Source organism: Rutilus rutilus (assembly GCF_951802725.1).
Source record: "Rutilus rutilus genome assembly, chromosome: 4".
In the NCBI taxonomy this organism is placed as follows: Eukaryota; Metazoa; Chordata; class Actinopteri; order Cypriniformes; family Leuciscidae; genus Rutilus; species Rutilus rutilus.
In genome coordinates this window covers 38,408,649-38,430,247 of record NC_140212.1, presented here as the reverse complement: position 1 = coordinate 38,430,247, position 21,599 = coordinate 38,408,649, and the positions used below count along the sequence as shown (strand labels likewise).

General features: G+C 39.4%; 1 protein-coding gene and 1 long non-coding RNA gene across 2 annotated transcripts in view; both read right to left on the bottom strand.

Annotated features, from left to right (window-relative positions):
* LOC311289261 overlaps window positions 1–21,599 on the bottom strand; it is a 153,254-nt gene that overhangs the window by 64,877 nt on the left and 66,778 nt on the right. The gene's annotated exons all lie outside the window — the stretch shown is intronic.
* On the bottom strand, window positions 15,401–17,099 carry LOC311289241 (uncharacterized protein). Its single transcript, XM_084407082.1, has 4 exons — window positions 16,713–17,099; window positions 16,498–16,551; window positions 16,273–16,404; window positions 15,401–16,069 (listed from the first exon to the last, which is right to left on the bottom strand). Exons 1-4 carry the CDS (start codon window positions 17,062–17,064, stop codon window positions 15,783–15,785), a joined length of 825 nt encoding a protein of 274 aa, XP_084263208.1. The 5' UTR covers window positions 17,065–17,099; the 3' UTR covers window positions 15,401–15,782.

The window sequence follows — 21,599 nt, the reverse complement described above, 5'->3', positions numbered from 1 at the left end:
TTTAAAAAAATTTACCTACCAAGGGAATCAAGGGCAAGGCTCTTGCCGTTCTCGGGTCCAACAAAGTATCTTGAATCCAGGAGTTCTTTCATCAGTAGCCTGAGAAACTCCCGGGTAGGACCACCAGTATTAACAGATCCCTCCCCTGTTCCGCACGAATCCACAAATACGATATCGAGTTGTTTATGTGGATTGAATGCTTGTCTGTTGAATGTCCTCAAAGCACATTGTAGCACTCTGGACCTTACTACATTTACGCAGTTTGCTATGGGTCCAGGCTCAACCAGATCAACAGCTGACTGTAGACCTAGGAGCAGCCTCCTCAAGGCATGCCTGCAAAACAAAGTACAGCGATGTTATCCAAGTTGTCATAAGTATGTATTTAAAATGTTAAATAATTAGCAAGTCTGAAAAATACACCACCACACCACAGTGCTCTTGGGAACCTTCAGTGCATGTTTTGTAGCCTTCCCCAGATCTGTGCCTTGCAACAATCCTGCCTATGACCTATGCAGGCAGTTCCTTTGACCTCATGGTTTGTTTTTTGCTCTTAAGGCCCGTACACACCGGGACGAATATCGGCGCGCGTTATTCGCGCGCGTTTTTCAACGCGTTTTTTGTGTTCACACCCAAGCGATTTTCGCTGACGATGAGCCGAGTGAACGTGCAAATTCATTCCCTGACATTAGATGGCGCTTAATGTAAAACAGAAACTCCCCGGTACACAAGGTGGCGCTGCACAACTTTACGCTTCTGACAGTCGCTTGTCACTCAGAAGAAGAGAGCAAGTATTTACGCGCTTGTCAAAATCATACAAACTAAGAAAACATGGATATTTCTAGTACCAGTAGCTCCAGCTCCAGCTCCAGCGATGAAGAAATTATTGTTCTGTTGAATGAGGAAAAACGCCGGAAAAGACGCCGATATTGGATACATCCCATAGTTACGAGAAGAGAAGAACATGGGGAGTTTTATCGACTGGTACAAGAGCTGAAAATGTATCATGAGCGTTTTCGGGGGTATTTTAGAATGTCCGTCAGTGAGTTCGAAAATTTACTTCAACAACTGGCTCCCTCGCTAACAAAAGAACAGACACACTACCGTAAACCAATCGACCCAGAACAGCGTTTGGCCGTGTGTTTACGGTGAGTTCTTTTACATTGTTATTCACTTCAGTGAATGTTGTAAAAACATAAGTGAAGCGTTGTTAAAAACTAGTATTTGTCTATTTCTATTTCAGTTTTCTAAGCACTGGGGACTCGTACCGCACTATTGCGTCCAGCTTTCGACTTGGTGTGTCAACTGTGGCTTCGATAGTGAGCGAAACCTGTGATGCATTGTGGCATTGCCTCAGAGATGAACATTTGCCAGTGCCTACTGAAGAGATGTGGAGGAGTACAGCCAGGAGGTTCCATGAAAGATGGAATTTCCCTAACTGCTTGGGAGCCATGGATGGGAAACACATATACATCCAGGCCCCTGCAAACTCTGGTTCTCTCTACTTTAATTATAAAGGTACGTTCTCCGTTGTATTGCTGGCCTTAGTTGATGCAGATTATCGCTTCCTGGTGGTTGATGTGGGGAGCTATGGCAGCAACAGTGATGGAGGCATCTTTGCCAATTCTGAGCTGGGAAAGGCACTCAGAGATGGAACTCTGAATGTTCCCCCACCAAGTGAACTTCCAGGTGCTCCTGAGCTGGGAAAAGTTAACCATGTCATTGTGGCGGATGAAGCTTTTCCGCTGAAACCATATCTCCTCCGGCCATACCCTGGACGCCGCCTCCCCACAGAGAAGAGAATTTTCAATTATCGTTTGTCTCGGGCACGGCGCATCTCTGAAAATGTATTTGGCATCCTCAGTCAACGCTTCCGGGTTTTCCAAAGAACTCTTCAGGTTCAACCAAGTGTTGTTGACAAAGTTGTCAAAGCTGCTTGTGCATTGTGCAATTATTTGCGGCCGAACAGAAATGACCAGAATCATGCCACAGAGGATGACCATGATTGTGAGAAAACACTACAAGGCTTTGAACATTGCAGGGGGCAGCGGGCATCTGTGGAGGCACAAAATGTCCGAGAACTGTACAAAGAGTACTTCAACTCACCAGCAGGAGAAGTTGCTTGGCAGTATGACCATGTGAACCATGGTCTGGGGAACAGATAAAATCAAACTGTAAATTTGTGCCATGTTCATTACATTTCCCATTGTGAAAACCACTAGTGTATGTGTATATATTCAATTTCTGTGAACTTGAATACACTATCAAATCTATTGCATCTGATTCTCCATTAATTAATATGCCAGCACTCACCACAGCAAATTAAATATGTTTTGATATAACATGTTCTATCAAAGTTAAGTTGATTGAGTTGAATGTACGTTTTTAAAAGTCTGTTTATTAATTTTGATTTACTTTCAGGCGCTGGGGTCCCACGGTTGTAGGATCTTTTATGGTGGTGGTGCTCCTCTGGACCTTTGCCGTGTGACACGTTTGAAGTGTTGTGGTGTGATCTGAAGTGCACAGTGGTGTGTGTGTGTGAGTGTGCTTTTGGTTGCTCAGCTTAGTGATCTCTCCTATGGTGGACCTCAGCCCTGTAAGTTTTGTGTGTTTTGTGTCTTTGTAAATTGTGTATCAGCCAAGTAAATGTTTGAGTGTGGTTGTGATTTTGTTCATTTTTAAACTGTCGGCCTAATGGCTTTTTGAGTCTTCGGATGCTGTCCTGTACAATCATTGCTCATTATTGTGATTTATCATCTTGCTCTAAAATTTTGTATTAATAAATATTTTGTACATTTTTATACCCACGTTTCTGCCTACTTCATTAAAGAGAGTCGAACCTGAGTGACCTAAGAATTATTTGAGTTTAATCTAGATTTCCCAGGGCGAAATTCCCCGGGTGGCGTAGTCGCAAATTTTTCCTGTAATACCGCTCCTCCACCACAATCTGAAAGTACTTATTTACAGCTAAATTTATGTTGTGATTTTGAAAATGTGTATTTTTAATAAACATTTTTACAAGCATTTTCTTTAAGCTATTTCAATAAGAGGTCAAGAATACTTGTGTACAAATATATGCCAAAATCCAAAATATGTTATTTTATTTTCAAGTAAAAGTTACTTATGCACAATTTCTTTTGGAAAAATTACACTTTTTTACTTGAATGTAAATAAAAATAAAATGGCAAATATATATATAAAAACAGCAGTGCAAATAAGTCACAATAACAATACTTCGAGCAAACGATAGTGCAAATAAACATTTATGAAATAGCCATTTTCAACTATATTTCTTGAATGTAAAAAAAAATAAAAAATCTATCAGGGTAGCCAAGAAGTTGTAGAGCAGCCATAGTTTGTTGGGGTCTGCGGAGTGACCTGATGGTAGGACACCGTCGACTGCTGAGGAAAAAAAGCAGAAGAGGCCTGGCCAAACTCAGCATCATGCAACAGCTGATGTATTTTTAGTTTGACTGAAGACTGTACGGCTGGGGACAATCTCCTTAGTGCTGGTATCAAGCCAAGAGCAAACAAGTAATTGTCATCATTTTGTTGCTCTCTTCGTTGCTCTCTGCGCTCCTCTTTCTCTCTTCTGCGTTCCTCTTTCTCACTTTCCCTGGCTTCTTTGGATAAGATGTACCGGTCCAAGAAGTCTGGTGTGTCTGGCCGTTTTCTTTTGTTTACAGTAGACCTTGTCACGGTTGGACTGGAGAAGGATGATCCTGGAGACGTGCTTGCTGGTGGTGCTTCACTGTCGCTCACTTCGTTTTGGACTACCATTTGGTCAGCCCCGTCATCCATATTTTCAGGAGAAATATTGCTATGAACACTGTAAAGACAAATTCAGTTTACATCAGAGTTTTTTACATCAAATTTCAGCAGAGGTTCAGGTTACCTATACACAGAACACAAACAAATATATTGAACTTGAGGTGTGATGGTGAACAGGGAACATGCAATTATATCATGTTAATCAATGTTTAAAGGAGAAGTTCACTTTTAAAATGAAAATTCTGTCATCATATACTTACCCTCATGTTGTTTCAAACCTGTATGAATTTCTTTCTTCTGCTGAACAGAAAAGAAGATATTTAGAAGATTATCAGTAACCAGGCAGTTTTTGGGTCCCATTGACTTCCATAGTAGGAAAAAAATATACTATGGAAGTCAATGGGACCCAAAAACTGCCTGGTTACTGATAATCTTCTAAATATCTTCCTTTCTGTTCAGCAGAAGAAAGAAATTCATACAGGTTTGAAACAACACGAGGGTGAGTATATGATGACAGAATTTTCATTTTAAAAGTGAATTTCTCCTTTAATGTCAATGCATTATAGTAAAGCACACACAGCTATGTATTTTAATGTTCTAATGATAATACCTTCGAAATTCAGTTGATGTTGCGAGGAACTCCATGACCTTCATAAATTTCCACGGCTTCTTGTTTTTAGCAGCCTGTCCACTTCGGCAATCATCTTCGCGCTTTTTTCTTGTATATGTATCTCGCAGGCTTTTCCATTTCTGTTTTACCTCCTCCACTACAGCACACAAACGATGGCGATTGTCAAACGTTTGTGGGAAAATTTGCAAGCCTATGTACACAATTAAAAGACAATTAAGTGAAATGAAACTCACCATCAAGGCCCATTTGCTCTGCAATTACACTCCATAGCAGTTCTCTTTTGTCAATATTTTTGTAGTCGCTGTCGCGTTTGTCATAAAGTGCTTTATGTTCCGAAACTAAGGAAACCAGCAGGTCCACATTCATCTTTCCTTGCATATTCCTCTCTTCCAGGCAGTGTAGACGCTATTTGGCGTATATCTTCTTCGGCGTTACGTATGTGTGCTCGGCAAGACAGTTTTGTGTTTGAGCGCCCCCAAGTTGTGTTTTACTGTAACTTCAGAAGCTCCAGACACGTGAGCAAAAGCGCCAATCTCATTGGTCGGATAGTTTTTGACGCGGCGCGTCAAACCAAAAAAACGAACCCGAGGCGTTTTTTTAAAAATGACGCTTTTACGCGTGGCGTTTTTCGCGTCGGTGTGCACACTCACATTGGCGCCCTTTGTTTAGTCACGAGGCGTTAAACGTCGGCGAATATCGCGCGCGAAATTCGTCCCGGTGTGAACAGGCCTTTACATGCGATGTCAGCTGTGAGGCCTTTTATAGAGGTGTGTGCCGTTCCAAATCATGTCCAATCAATTTAATTGACCTTTCTGAATGCACTGCATAGGCTTCAGCAAGCTCTCAAGCTGTACTCTTGTACTGTACAGTGACAAACTGAATACATCAGTGAACACTAATTATCACATACAATGAGGGCCAAACAATTGTAGTTTGTAGTAAAAAAACATATTACCTAGTATCCCTCACTGCTGTGCTGGTCGAGGTAGAGTTGGAGACGGAGGCCGGAGAGTGCATAGAGTCAAAGGAAACCGTTGGGAAAGTGTCCATGGAGGCAGAGGGAACAGTCGAGTTGGAAGGAATGGCTGCTTCAGCTCCAGCAGGTGTTAAATTGTCAAAAGAGTCCTGTTTAAAACACATTGAAAACATTGGGTTACTTTAAAGCACAAAAGAACATAACCAGCTCTATAAAATATCTACAAAATGTATGATTATAAATGATCCATAGGTATCATTGTCTTACATACATTAGAAACTACACAACTGGAATGTGAAACAACTCGTGTTACTGATGCACAGATGATTGTAATATCTGCTGAGAGTGCAGATAATCCGTGGGTTAGACAGGCCAACTCATACAAAATAACATTTCCACTAATTCCGGTCATGGGTGGTCAAGACAAACTATTATGAATGTAAATATTACCTTTACTCTCTAAAATGAAAGGGTGATTAGTACGTATTGCCGCATAATGAATAAAATGGTAATGTCACAAAGGTAGGCTATGTCACATCATCATTTCACATTTCTTGAACCAGAAGTCTACACTTCACATTATATGCCTGTAGGTAGCACTCAGCCTTTGTTGAACTAACATTAGTCATCCCATCAAGCAAACCATACCAAATTATACTTTAAGGTGACAGAATTTTTTTTTACAGCGGATTCTAGTAATGTTACAGATTATCCATGCATCTGTAGTGCATGTGTTACCCCTTTCATTCCAAACAGAAGTCAACAGAACATCATTGATAATTCTGAACGTTACATGTTTAGTCTGCTTTTTAATTTTTACAAGCCATGTAACTGAAATAACCTCTCTCTTGTAATGGTCATGTGAAAGTTTTACAATTTTTTCCTACAGTGTATTGTAAATGTAGGAAATATTTGTAATTATATTCTTTTTTTTTTTTTTTTTTTACTGATTTAGCACCAACAGTTCTCAAATGTATAGGATATTCTTATAATATGATGGCATATTAAATGTCAAAAGCTCAAGGAAAAGTTTATTTTTCAGTTGATCACCCCTTTAAATAATCACAGTTTGCAGTCCAAAAAGAAACAAATGTAGAATTACCTCTTCAGGTCCAACCCATTGAACAAAAAAGGTAGTTGATTGGGTGATGTAGTCTGCTATAATACCAGTTGATGAAGTTCTTATGGCCAAATCTGGATTATGCGATCTCAGGCAAAGGAATTCAGTTGCAGACCCTACAGCTCCTGCATAGCAAATAAGATTCTAGGAAAGGAGGACAAGAAGCAATTGAAAACTTAAAAAACATAAAAATCAATACAGATGCATATATATGTGGCTGGTACGTCTTCTTTTCTTCTTACTTGTATGTTGTTGTGCAGCTGAAAATCTCTGCGTGTTCGAGAGCCGTCAGGGTAATGGAATTGGAAGGTGATTCCACCCTCTGAAGGGAAACTTGCAGCCTGATAAAATAATATTTTTTCAATTAATCAAATAAATGGACACTCTGTTCACTACTCCAGCCAAAACAGCATCATCTTTTTATTTGTAGCCTCAATTATCATGGTATTTTATTTAGAGATATCGACCATTTATTGCTGTCATAATTGCCTTGATCACAGCAGTGATTAATTATATTCATCAAAGCAAACATTATGTCTCTTTGAGTAGTTTTATTCATTTTGAACAGCAATGACTTAGATATGAGGTATAATACGGTGTTGTTTGATGGACCACCATTAAGAAGAGATTAACGCATTCTAGGCTTTGGCATTTTTGTAGCCTCGCGACAATAGGAAGAACATAAGAAATTACACTGACTGCATCCTTTTAGGTTTTGTCCATATTTTTGTCCATATCAGTGTTGTGATATATTTCCATTTGAAATGGAATATTGAATAGAGGGAATGGTTTATTTTTGCCCCACCTACTCTCCATCCCTCGCTCAAAGCAGACGGTTCGAGAGGATTGGTTAGGGATATTCAAACTGATGTCATCAGGGAAGGAATTCAATTCCAGAGTGGAAGCAAATGTTCTGATTTTAATTAAAGACTACCACAACAATGACATTTTTTTTCTCTATGTATTAACTTGCACAGATTAATTGTTCACTACAAGACTTAGTAACAGGGACGGACTGGTGCTAAAAAACAGCCCTGGACTTTCTCCCAAATAGGCCCATCATCCAGCCATTCGCCTCTAGCCGTGTGAGACAGACACTAGCGAGGATGTCCTGATACTATGCCACAATACTGTAGCCTATCAGACAAAGTATTCACAGCAAGTAACATCTCAAACCAATGATGATAATTGGGGTTGTTTATTAATGAAGCCTCAGCCTTCAAATACAGACAAAAAATGTGCAATGCCATAAAATACAAATAATGAAATGTCACTACAGGCTACAGAAACCCCAAATTACACAAACTTGTAATTATAAAACATATAGTTACTATACCAGGGGTCTCCAACCTTTTTGTGTGCGAGGGCTACCTCAAGGGATAAAATAATACAAGGGATTTTTGTTTGTTATACTCAAATATTTATTATACATAGCATGATGGTGCTTTTTTACTTTACACCATCATATGCGAAATAATAAAATATCTTGATATGCTGGCTCAGACTTACAAGTGTTTAAAAAAAAATCAACAATTCCTGAAAAATTATGAAAATATTTACAGATTTTTTTGTTGATTTTCTATAAACCTATTGTATGCGTTATCAAAACAGTAGCCCAAACATTTAGTATAAATATAAATGCAAAAATAAATAAATAAACTGCCATAACTTCTTAGCAAAAACATTAGCCTACTGCATTACATTTAATACATAGGCCTACTTGACTATATTAATATAACAGTATTTTTAATATGAATATACAGGCACATTTCTGCCAAAAAAGTTCGTTTTACTACAGTTAATTGATAAGTTGTGGAGTGAAATGTCTTCTAACTGGTTTGTTCTTGGAACAATGTTTCACCTGTTTTTTGCGTCAATATGTTGAGAATATTAGCGCTGTTTCATCTAGCTTTTTAAAAGCTTAAATCACAGTCATCTGTGGGTTTATCATAGAGATAGAGAATTCTGCGCTGAATTGAAATGCTTCTTAGTGGATTGTGCAGCTCTGTGTAATAATGTTCGTGTGATCGAGATCAGCTTTGTCCGCGATCGCTGTTTTTTGGGCCGAGCTGATAAGCGCGGCTCAGATCAAACAAGTTTTGTTCCGCTTTTTGAGCGTTTGCCATTTGATTTTTCTCATACGCAACGCAAATGACAGCGTAAGAGAGTTGGGTCATTTTGTAGAGGCAAAAGTGCAAATTGAAAAGTTTAGTTGAAAAGGTCGCAAAATTATTCCATTTAGTCGAAGTCTGGAGCCCCGATTTACAGTGGATCGCTATTGGCAAGTTGGGGCTATTTATAGAATGTGTTTAGCGGGCAACTCACAGGCACCACGTTGGAGACCACTGCTATAGGCTACTATAACTTAACTATTCAAATATAATGTAAGAATATTTAAAAGTGCAGTAGCACTTTTTTTTTTTTTTTTTACACGTAGCATATAAGTGATCGTAAGTGCCCCTGCAGTTGGCTGTTCATATTGCTTTATTAGACTGTTTCTTGTGCCGATGGCCCTCGGTTGGACGGCCGTTCTGGACTTTTCCAGAACGCACAGATTGTCAGTCCGTCCCTGCATAATGATAACAATGAAAAAGTATAGTAAAGGTTCAAATGTTTACTTAGCCTATTACCAACATGTGATTTTATATAGTTTATACTCTTTATTATGTAAATAAAAGGACCATGGTGAAATTTTAGATAGGTTTACAACCCCCATTTTGTTTTAGGCAGTTATAAATTCAAAAAGTCCAGTACAAATGGTACTGCCGCTTAGCAGTTGCTAGGTGACAAAACCACAGGACACAGCTAGCAACAATTTGTTATTGATCAAAATTATTGTGACAATAAATTTTGTTAGTTTCATTTTCCAAAAATAACTGTGGTGGAATGTTTAAGTACTTTAGATTGTTATTCAACTCCACAACTCCTGGAGAAATAAAAGGCCCCCACTGATTCAATTAGTTCTCAATTAATTGGGAACATTTTGAAGAGATGAACCGTCAAACATAAAAGGTTATTGTCAGATTTAACAACCTTAACATTTCACAAACAGTTTGGTGCTGCGTATGAAATTTCTTTGTTCTGCTTTCATATTAGACTCTCTGAGATGAAACCTGACGGTGCGTGTCCACTGGCACGGAGTGAGCGGAGCGGAGCGAGCATTTTCAATTCATTCCAATGGAAGTTGAGCTTCATGCTCGCGCAGTGCATTTTGGGATTGACAGCGGACCGGAGAAAGCGTTGAGAGCGTCAAAAGGTTGGGCGAAAAAAATCAAACGCGTGTGAAAAAATATGTGACGTCTGTCTTTAGAGTTTAAAAATATGCAAATTTTGCCGGAGCATATGCTGGATTTAGTGTGTAAATCATTTTGTTTACAAATTAGACACTTTGCAGTTGTTATATATGTTAAATATTTCATTTTGGATGTGTTCATTGTGATTATACTGGCTGGGTTTATAAAAGTTGACAGGATATTTGCTTGGATCATTTGGAAACAAAGCTTGTATATTTCCGAATGTAATTGTGTGCTTTTTTGTGCATTCATGCGTTTGACGTGAATTCGCATCTGACGTCCGAGTTGAAAATTCTGAACTTTGGCGTCTGTTCGCGCCGCGTTAACCAGTCAGGAGCCTGCTTGTTGCTGTCACGTGGTGAAGTGACGGGATAACCTCCTGCTCGGAGTCATTCATTCAAAATGGAGAAAAAACGTATATTGGTGGTGAGCAGTCAACTGGAGCTGTACGACGTAGTTCGTATTTTTACCGAGACAGGAATAAAAAGGACCTCGCTTGGAAGAGGGTCGGTGAGGAGATTGGGCAACCTGGTAAGTTGTAAATATGTTACACATTTCTCTTTTGAGTCACGTTATTGACTTGCTAACCAGCTAGCAAGCTGCCTTGCCGCTATAATTTTTTTTTTTTTTTAATTCTGTTCATATTTGTTAAATATAAATTATCTATATTAATATTATTTAAATCAATAAATTATTTTGTAATATGACTAAATGCCTGGTGTGGTTCTAATGCACAACAAAGCAAATCTTTTATCACATAACTTGATTTCAATATATGAGACGTATTAATTTTAGATCTAGATTATATAAAACATTATTATTGTAATGTAAAGACAACCAACATACTTTAGTATATAAGAACATTGTGTCTGGACAGTGTTGAGTGAGAAAAAAAAACACAGAACAGGTTAATTACTTTTGGAGGCTGGCTCCATTTATCATGAAAACTAAAATAAATAAATCATTTTACCTTATATACTAACGTGGAAAACCTGCCATTTTGAAAAAGTTAGTGACTCTGAGTCTAATCTTAATAAATATGCATGTTGTGGTGGACCTGACAGCCTGGAACTGGGGCTGAAACCTGAAAAAAAGTACAGAATATAGTAATAATGGAGTTTTTAGATAGTCATGCTCTTTATAGGTTTGTGGGTGGCTCTTAAAAGAGCCGTTGTGGGGAAGTCAACCCAGACCTGACAGTGGCTCCTCTCCAGCATGTCCCGAGCCCCTCACAGCAGGTGCCTCTCTCCCTTCCAAATACCTCATGAAGTTGTGGAGAACACACGTCACCTTCACACACTCCTCCACAACTTCAGGGTGGACCTCGATGAGGTGGCGGTACATCCTCCACTGAGAGGAGAGGATGCCAAAGCAGGGTTTTTCCTGGGTCAAAATTGGTCTTCGGTGGTGGCTGACCGACATGGTCATCCACACACAGCAAAGAGTACCCTAGTACCCACATGATCAGCAAGCCCAATATTGACAATAAATGTTAAATTTAAAATAAATACAAAGAAACAGGTTGTGATTCTTTTTCTTATCCTATTTATTCATGAAAAAACGATCACTGTCAGGCTAGATAGTAAAAGAAAGCGATTACAACTTATTTTACATGTAAACATCATCGATACCAAAGTATATTTGAAATGTGATCTATTTGATTTGAAATGTATCTATTTACAAATAGCACAGCCTGTTCAATTTTAAACCTCTTCCAAATTATATATAAACTATGCAATTATCAGACACAGATATTACCTGTCACTCTCACTGTCATCCTTTCTTGCCCTCTTTTGCAAAAAAAGCTGTGATTTTTCCACGACTGGCTTTCATTGTTTTGAAAGATAAAATCCTTTTTTGATAGACCTGATAATTATTTTAGTATAATCATATAAATTAAAAAGCAGCATTAAAAACGTAGCGTTAAGATGTGTAATAGTGTATTTTTTTACCATATAAAATTAGCAGCTAGCTAGCAACAGCTTGATTTGTGCTTTGATGTAGTTTCATCTCACTCCAGTCTAACTTTAAACTAAATGATTTTATAGGTAATTTACTACACATTGTCATAGGCCTATATAGCCTACATACTGTGGATTATTAAGGCTAAATTTTACTAAACACTCTTGCTAAATGAGGTAAGCACATTTACTTTCTCATTTCAGATGTGTATGTTCTTCTAAGTAATGATTTGTTATACACCGATTCAGACACTGATGGGCAGACCAATTGCTTTAACCATTCATTATAATGAATCGGCTCAAAGGAGTCATTAGGTCGCGAATCAGACTTTAGCGGACGTGTTGTGTGGGAATCCTGGCTGTTAGGACATCACGAAAGATTTGTCAACACACACACACACACACACACACACACACACACACACACACACACACAAAAAAACCACTTCAAACTGGATAGATTTTCTTTTTCTTTTTTCGTTTATTTAAAGTTATGTCAGCTGCATGTGCGGAATGCTTGTCACAAGCTGTAAGAGAAGATAAGGCAACTTTTTTTTGACTGCAATTCACACCCAGCGCTAATTCAGCAAAAATATTCTCCGAATGCACCACGTGAAACATGGATTCGGTCTTCCGACCTTTAGGATCAGTTGATTTTGATGCGAGGGAGAGAGCAAAGACAGAACTGAAGACGGAGAGTGCCCGCGCGGGGGTGGGGCGCTGTGATCGTTCTCTCCGTCACTCCGTCAGTAGCCTGCTTCAATCACAAAACCCGATTACAGATCAAATAAGGCTTTGGCGGGACAAAAATAGTTTTGGCGGCCGCCAAAAAATTTTCAATGTAGGAAAAACCCTGCAAAAGCGTTCTCCACCACCAGCCTGGCTCTGGAGAGGCAGTAATTGAAGACACGCCTCACTGGAGGAAGCGTGCGTCCAGGGAAGGGCCGCATGAGGTTCCTCCGCAGCGGGAACGCCTCATCAGCCACGAAGACATGGGGCTGGGGTCCTCTGTCTTCAGCACCAGGTAGAGGGTGGTCAGGAGGCAGATGAAGTGTGCCAGCCGGAGAGCCTGTCCAAATGCGGAGTTCGCCAGAATCCCACCGTCGCTGGTCTTGCCATACCCCCCAACATCGATCACCCGGAAGCAATACTTCGCATCCACAACTGCAAGCAGAACGATGGAGAAGGTTCCCTTGTAGTTGTGGAACTGGGATCCTGAGTTGGGGGGTGCCTTGATGACCCACATACTTCCCATTCACCGCTACACAGCACAGAGGGAAGTTCCACTGCTCCTGGAATCCCTCTGCGATGGACCTCCAGTCATCGGTGGTGGACACAGCCATGTAGTCCTCAACAAGGCAGTCCCAGATGGCAGTCACTACCTGGGGGACGATCTGGCAAACTGTGGAGACAACAACCCTGTAGCTGGACGCTATCATCCTGAATGAGTCCCCAGTGGCAAGAAACCTAGAAAACATTGTTATAAATATTATTACAAGTACACTTGTAGTTACATATTCAACTATATACAATAACCAGTCTGTTTTACTTAAATGTACCATATTTTTTTGTTTGCTAGCAATTTTACAAAGTTTTGAATCTCCCAAAACAAAAGGGTATCTGGTGTATTAAAATCACTAGTGTGCCAATAACCAATAAACAAGCACTACATATTGCTTACAGATAGAGACATGACAGCATCACGTCTGCCAAGAGAATATTAAAAATTGTAGGTTATAGCAATAAACCGAGTATCACTAGAAAGAGCACCAACAGTGTTATCCGTACCACAGTTTGAAAAACATTGATAGCATAGCGTATATTAGCATATATTTAATATACTGTATTTAAAATTTCATATACATTTACTAACCGAAGACAGATGGACAGGCGCTCCGCAGCTGGGATAGAGCGCCTGTAGGTGGTGTCCTGGAGGGTGATCCTCGCTCTCGCTCCGATGCGGGACAACTGGTCATCAAATTGGGCGCTGGACAGCCGGAAGTACCGCTGAAAGCAGCCGTCATCCAGGCGCAGCTCCTGGAGCAAATGGTGAAACTCGCCAAACTGGGTTCGCCTCCGGAGGGTCTGGTGGACCCAAGTACGGCGACGATGACACCTACGCCGCTGTTCTGCTTTACAGAGCGGTAACTCTCTTGAGGAATGGTCGATGAACATCAACCATCTTGCAAACAGACAACCGCTGCACTTGCCCCGCCCACAAGAAGCGGATTTCGCTACAGACGCGCGTTAATTTCGCTTCAAACTTTTGCTTTATACGCGCGAATGGATTCAAAATGTTCAAGCGTACAACTAGACGTGATAGACGCGAATTTGACGCTCTATTTGCATTTGGTGGGAACGCACAGTAAAGGCCTCATTATACTTCTGCGTCGGACCTACGCCGGAGCCTCTACGCTGTAGGCAACGTGTTGGTTTTCATTTATACTTCTGCGTCGTTGTCCGCGTTGACGCGCAATTACACATGCAGAGGGAGCATGTGAAACCAGAGGGAGCGGTCCTAGCAGACCAATCACAGCGCTTGCGTCTGCGTAGAGTTGACGCGTTGTTACATTTTTGGAGAGGTGCACGTCAGGGTACGCCGAAGGGTACGCGCACTACACACAGCCTACAACGTAGCTACAGCGTGAGTTCGACGCAGAAGTATAAATAGGCCTTACCACTCCATCCACTGCCTGTGGACCAAATGTGTGGGTTAATAAACTGAAAGCTAATCTAGAATCCAGGTTTGATTGTAAGTTGGCAAGTACACTAACCAGAGTTGTCCTTTAATGAAAAGAAAAAGATGAAATGGTTAATAAAAGAGATGAAAACAAATATAAAACACGCCTGATAACTAAATATATCGACCATATCAATTTAAAAATGAACTTACTCCTAGCAGATCTCTGAAAACAACATATATAATAAGAATATAGAGTGAGTATCCCGTTATTCAACCAATAAGATCATAAATGACATCATCTCATATCAGATATACGTTGTATAACATATCTATAAATGGTCTATATCCGGTAAGATTGCCTTCTGAACTTTGCGCTCCAAAAGGCTTTCATAATGCACAGAATAGGAGACTTTCTCCCATTCGAACACGTGTATCCATATTAATGCATAACAGATGTACATTACATACATACAAAGGAATGTGCAAGCAAGGCCTTTTCACTGGACAAACCTGAGATAAAGACATTTACACTTCTAATAGTGGGGTTATTCAAAGGACAATCTACACTGTCCCTTGCTTATTTTCAAAACCTGCATCCTTGCCAGTGTCAAAGGTTTGTGGCTGTCTTTCTTTCTTGCTTTTTTCCCCTTTCTGATGCATCACTTTCCTTTCTTTTTTTTCCCTTTGATTGTGACTGGGATACATCATCCTCTATACATCTACAATTTGTGGACTCAACCAACAGTTCTGAAGTTATACATTACAAGAAGCAGACCAAAACAAAACTGATTATTAATAAAGATTTATACCTTGTATTCCAAGTATCCAAGTCTCTGGGTCATCTTGTGAAAAATCGAACCTGTGGGCCATTGGGTCTTTCCCGGGTAGTTAATCCTGGGTGGTGTAGTCGTTCCTTTTGGAATCAGTATAATAGAGTACCAAATCTCTTTAACCCTTTATAACACCACCTCCTTTGCCATAAAAATATGAGGAAAAAGAAAATGACACAATGTCTCTTTATTCTCTTGTTTATTTATGTAGGATTAAGAGATATAGATAAAGGATCAGTTACACACTACACTTAAAAAGATAATATTTAACATACTAGATTTGAAACTTTATCACTTTTGAGTTACGTGATATTCATGGATCCTGTCCCAGTGCTGAAACTCTATACAAAGTTACATTTATAGACAGCTCAGACTTTTATACATTAATCTATTGCAAATTTCATACATACATTAGTCCTCATTATTACAGATTCATATGTCAAAGATACTTCATGATTTTCATCATAAATCATATGCTGAAGGTTCAGAATTATTGGAATCACATTCTGCAAAGCTCCTGTTATCTTAAAGGAAACAGTAGGAAACCACTGAAAGTGTTGTAGGTATGCGAGTCATCATATATACTCGCACCAGACCTAAGTCTCACATAGACAACATCTCCAACCTCCAGGATCAACACAACTCCATTAGATGAGTTTAACCGATCATTAGCCTGAACCTGAAGATCATGTGCCATAACCACATGCTTTCCATTCTTAATAATGGCTGCATATGTTGGAGTTCCGCCAAAACTAAATATAGAGATTCTGAACATGTACGCTCCTTTCAGCGGGGCTGTGAAAATACCTAAATCAAATAACAAAAGATACAGAATCAGCTGTTTCCTGTATGATTGTTTATTTACCAAACACAATGTGTAATAGTTTTGAAAGATGGCAAATCATTTAATTCTCTAATACACATTACACAACTGCAGAGAGGTCTGAATGGAACAGAAGGGTTTTCATTACTATAAACTGAGTTTTATGACTCATTTCATTGATAATTACCTGTAACTGGGTTGTAGGCGTTCCCTATGTTTGTGAAGATGTTCCTGTAGGTTAGTGTGATTTCAGTGGTAAAAGGACCAATATGACCACTGCCAGATTGCATCAGTGAAGCTGAAAAAGCTATTTCTCTGTCTGATATTGAAAAACATAAGCAATATTGTGATATATTACTGTATTACACTGAGAATGTTTACACTGAATTTAACATCATTCAAGCAGTTTCACCTCTATTTTCCTTTCTCAACTCCTCCACTTGACTTAGAGTAAGATTAGAGATTTCTGTGAAGAAAATAATAATTCTGTTAAATGTTAAATGAAATTCACACTGCTTATTGTAATACATATATAACACATTTTACACAGTATACTATGCAATGTATTGCATTGGTGTTTTACTCTTGAGGATCATTGATAAAAGAGTGAATGTTTTGGTGAAGTACCATCATTTTTCCTGTTCATCTCTTCCCTCAGTTGCGTCTCTAAAGCTCTGATGTTTGTTTTCTGCTCTGTAACTGTGGCGGTCAGTTCTCTGATGTTCACTTTCTGCTCTGTAACGGTGGCGGTCAGTTCTCTCAGCGCTGCATGGATGTCACTGAAGCACAGATGGTAGTTTTGTTGGCTGTCAGTTGAAGCTTCATCTCTCAAAGTGTCTGTTTGAGGTGGATTCTGTCTTCCGTCCTCAGATCTGAGCTGTTGACTGATCTCATTCTCATTGAGTCCTCCATCTACCTGATGCTGTACGACACACACAAAGGTTTCCAACAGCAGCAGTAAACATACTAAACCCTTCATTCTTCACTGATGTTTGTTTCCAGCTCTTGCTCTTCATCCTCACAGTCTCTCATGTTGCTTTTATAGTGTCCTGATTTACTGTCTTTTGTACTTTATCTGTATTGCTTCAGATAAAGAAGTAGTTCAAGTTAATTGTTAATCAAATCAAAGGGATGTTCCGGGTTCAGTAGATGTTTATCTACTCACAACATTTTGTGGCACTATGTTGATCACAACAGAAAATATATACAAAGTTCTGGCATGAAACTCTACATGTTGCAGGCTAATAGGTCCTTTTACTCACCTGTTCATAATCACATTATCTATAGGAAGCAACTGATTGGTTCCTGCCGTATCAGTAGCCATTGAGCTCGCTGCTCAACCTTTAAATACTTGGGTAGCATTTGCCTTAGAGGTGCAGTGCGCTTCAGAAACCCTCCACCTTCCCCAGCTCCATCTGTATAGATCAGCTACGGGTAATTCATGTACGCTATATTGTACAGCAACAGCATGCTTACATTCTCACAGCAGCGTGTTGTGTATGTATTGGCAGTAGCAAGTCCCGTACTTGCTCTGCCGCAGCAATAAAACCAGCAACAGCGTAGCAGATCTATTCTGCCATGACCAATCATACAACATTGTCATACTCATTACCATGCTAATCACTTTGATTCATCTCTCTTTCTTTACATTTTTTTAAATAAAAATATATATATAGATCAGCAGTCAGCATCCTTATAGCACGCAAAGGGAAAATCACAGAAACCTCCGGTCGCGTGAATAGATTGTCGGATCTCACAATTTAATAGTATTTATTGGCACAAGAAACACAAGAAACAGGCACAAGAAACACAAGAAACACTGAGGTTCTTCTTCTCCTTGTTGTTATTTTATGGCGGTTGGCATCCAGCTTATTGGTGCATTTCCACCACCTTCTGACACTGGGGTTTCAATGCTAGAGGGGTAATAAGCAAACAAGACACACCTGGAAATGATCACAGAACTAATCAACCAGAAAGAAAAACTACAAAGGACTACAAAACATGTCACAGAACAGGAAATAACATAAATCCACACAAAAACAAAAAAGGGGTCGGTTGGAGTCATGTGGGACCACCGAGGAAGATGGCCGCACACTAGAGGAGCTCCTAAAGCCCGTTGATTAATGTTCTGAATTTGGAGACATACACTTCAATTGTGGTCATAATTTTGACACCCTTTGTCGACTTTGAGGTTTCTCTAGGACTGCAGCCTTCGGAAAAATGGCAAGTAGTAACAAAGGGAGCTACCACGAGGAAGAAGCAAGCTAGCATTAGCCTCGCCCCGGCTCCGCTCCCGACCCAGACCCCGGAGCTAGAGCCGCTTGAAAGCACACCTGCTACTGATGACGCCCCTATAGCGGCAACGGAGGAGAGCACAGGGAGCGATAGCAAAAAGGACGTTTTATAAGAAATAAAGAAATTGAATGCTACTCTTCAGGTGGTGGCAAAAGATGTCACCACTATTAAAGACAAAGGTCTGATGAAGAGCCTGCGTGCTCGAAACGTCACATACGCTATGCGATAGTTGTCTTGATAATAAATATTTTTGATAATTTTGGAGCTTAGGTGTTGCCGACTTTATACTTTATTTTCTACCACTATTAAAGACACAACTAAAGAACTAAAAGACTCAGTTGAAGATATAAAAGTGAGGCTGGGAGAGGCGGAACAGCGTATATCAGACATTGAAGATGCTAGCGTGCTTACTGAAGCAAAAGTGGACAAATGCGAGGAGAGGCTGGAGGTGTTGTGGTCACGCGTGGAGGACCTTGAAAACCGCAGTAGGAGAAATAATGTACGGATTATCGGACTTATAGAAGATGTGGAGGAACCCGGAAAAGTGGATCAATATGTGACGGAGATTCTGGATAAAGCATTTGAGCTTTCTGGAAGTGAATTTTAAATTGAAATTGGTTCCCTTGTACCAATGCCGGACCCTAATAAACCTCCCAGGGCGATACTTGTCCGCTTTCTACGTTCATCTGCCAGGGAGAAAGTACTGCGAGTGGCCAGAGAGAAACGGGGGATCGACTGGGAAGGCGCTAAGCTTTCCTTCTTTGAGGATGTTACGAGGGAGTTGGCGGAGAAGAGAAAAGCATTCAACCCGGCGAAGAAGCGTCTTCGAGAACTACAAGTGAAATATAGGCTTGCTTATCCTGCAACACTTATTTTTATGTGGAACGGACAAAAGAAAACGTTCAAAGATGGAAAGAAGGCTGATAAATTTCTGCAGGAGTCGACTTAGAGGAGTGCGGGACTTAATGTAACATATGGAGAAGTGTTTGTCAACTGAAAACTATAAGGTAACAAACAATGGGTATAACGGGGCTGCATGGGTTGTGTTGCCGTCGGACATCTAATTTGTCTCACGGACCAAGTAAAGTTTAGTGACTCAAGCTATAGTTAGTTTGGGCTGGGTAGGATGGGTAGGATGGGTTGGATGGGAGGGAGGGGAGGTGGGGGTCGCTTAGCAACGTTGTTCTGGGTTGCTATGCAAAGAAGGGTGTTCATTTTGTTCATGTTTGATTTTTCTAAGACAGCTAGTTTGAATGGGGCAAATGTATTTTGTAATATGGAGTGCCTATATATATATTTGAGTTAAAAAAACAACAACATTTAGATAAAGATAAATAGGTATATTAAAATAATATCATGGAACATAAAAGGATGTGGGAACCCAGTTAAAAGGAGGAAGGTTCTGACATACTTAAAATCTAAAAATACAGTTATAGCATTTATCCAGGAATCTCACATTGTAGGAGAGGAAGAGGCAAAAAAGTTTAAAAGAGATTGGGTGGATTGAGATTGAGTCTTTCATAGTTCATATTCAAGCAAAGAAAACGGTGTTTTGATCCTTATTAATAAAAATGTAAGCTTTGTGATGCTGAAAAAATATAATGATAAGGAAGGGCGCATTATATGTTTGGAAGCTTTAATTAACGGGGTTCGAACAATTTTGTGTAATATTTATGCACCTAATAAAGGAATTAACAAGATGGATCATGGAAGATCATGGAATTAACAAGATAATAGGTGATCGTGAGGGGCAGGTTATATTGGCCGGAGATTTCAACCAGGTGATGGATGGGATAATTGACAAGAGCAAATCCAGGGGTAGGTCTTCACCTAGGGACAGAGAGGCTATTAATTTGCTGACGGAGGACCTTAGCCTAGTAGACATCTGGAGGTTAGTTAATTCTAGTTCAAGGGGATATACATTTTATTCTAATTGTCATAAAACATATTCAATGATAGATTTCGTCTTAATATCAAAGTCTTTGGTAGATGCAGTTGTAGGTTGTGAGATTGGTACCATTGCCATTAGTGATCATGCCACAGTATAGTTGCAAATCGATTTGAACACGGATAAAACAAAGAGGGGTCGTTGGAGGCTCAATACTATGTTGTTGCAAAATAAAATGTTTAGTGAGGAGTTAACAAAGGATCTGAAATTTTTCTTTGAAATCAATATGGGTTCCACAGATAAAGTAGTCACAGTTTGGGAAGCGTCCAAAGCATGTATAAGAGGAAAGATAACTGCATATGCGACAAAAGTAAAAAAAAAAAAAAAAAATTTAGAAAGAGAAAAAACTCTGGATAAAGAAATATGTGAATTGGAGAAGGATTTGGCGAGACAATATTCAAATGATAAATACCAGACTATTTGTAAATTAAAATATCAGTTAAATGATATTTATAATAAAAAGGCTGAATATGCCCTATTTAGGCTTAGAACAAAATTTTATGAAGGTGGTGAAAAGAATGGTAGATTATTAGCGAGACAACTGAAGCAGCAAGAGAACCTAAACAATATATCAATGATTAAAAAAGATAACCAAGTGGTAAACTCATCAGAGGAAATAAACTAAATTTTCAAATCATTCTATCAAGATTTGTATACTTCTGCTGGTGCGTTTAATGAGGAGGAGGTGGAGACATTTTTCTCAGGTCTACAATTACCAACTCTTTCTGGTGAACAAAAAACAAGGCTGGATGCTCCTATAACGGAAGAAGAGGTCAGAGCTGCTATTTCATCAATGAAAAATGGGAAGTCGCCAGGTTTGGATGGCTTCCCGATTGAATTTTATAAGAAATATATTGATATTCTGGCTCCAGTCTTGTATAAAGTTTATCTTGAGGCACTAGAAATAGGCTCCTTACCGGGTACATTTAATGATGCACTAATCTCCCTTATTCCTAAAAAGGATAGGGATATTTCAGATCCAGCGAATTACCGACCAGTAAGCCTTTTAGGAGTTGATTGTAAGATTTTGACAAAGGTTTTAGCCTCCCGCTTGGATAAGATATTGCCAGATATTATCAATGGTGATCAAGTTGGTTTTATTAAGAATAAGAATTATTATTAACATTAGAAGACTTATTCATCTTATACACTACCGTTCAAAATGTTTTTAAAAGAAGTATCTTCTGCTCACCAAGGCTGCATTTATTTGATTAAAAATACAAACAAAAACAGTAATATTGTGAAATATTATTCCAATTTAAAACAGATAT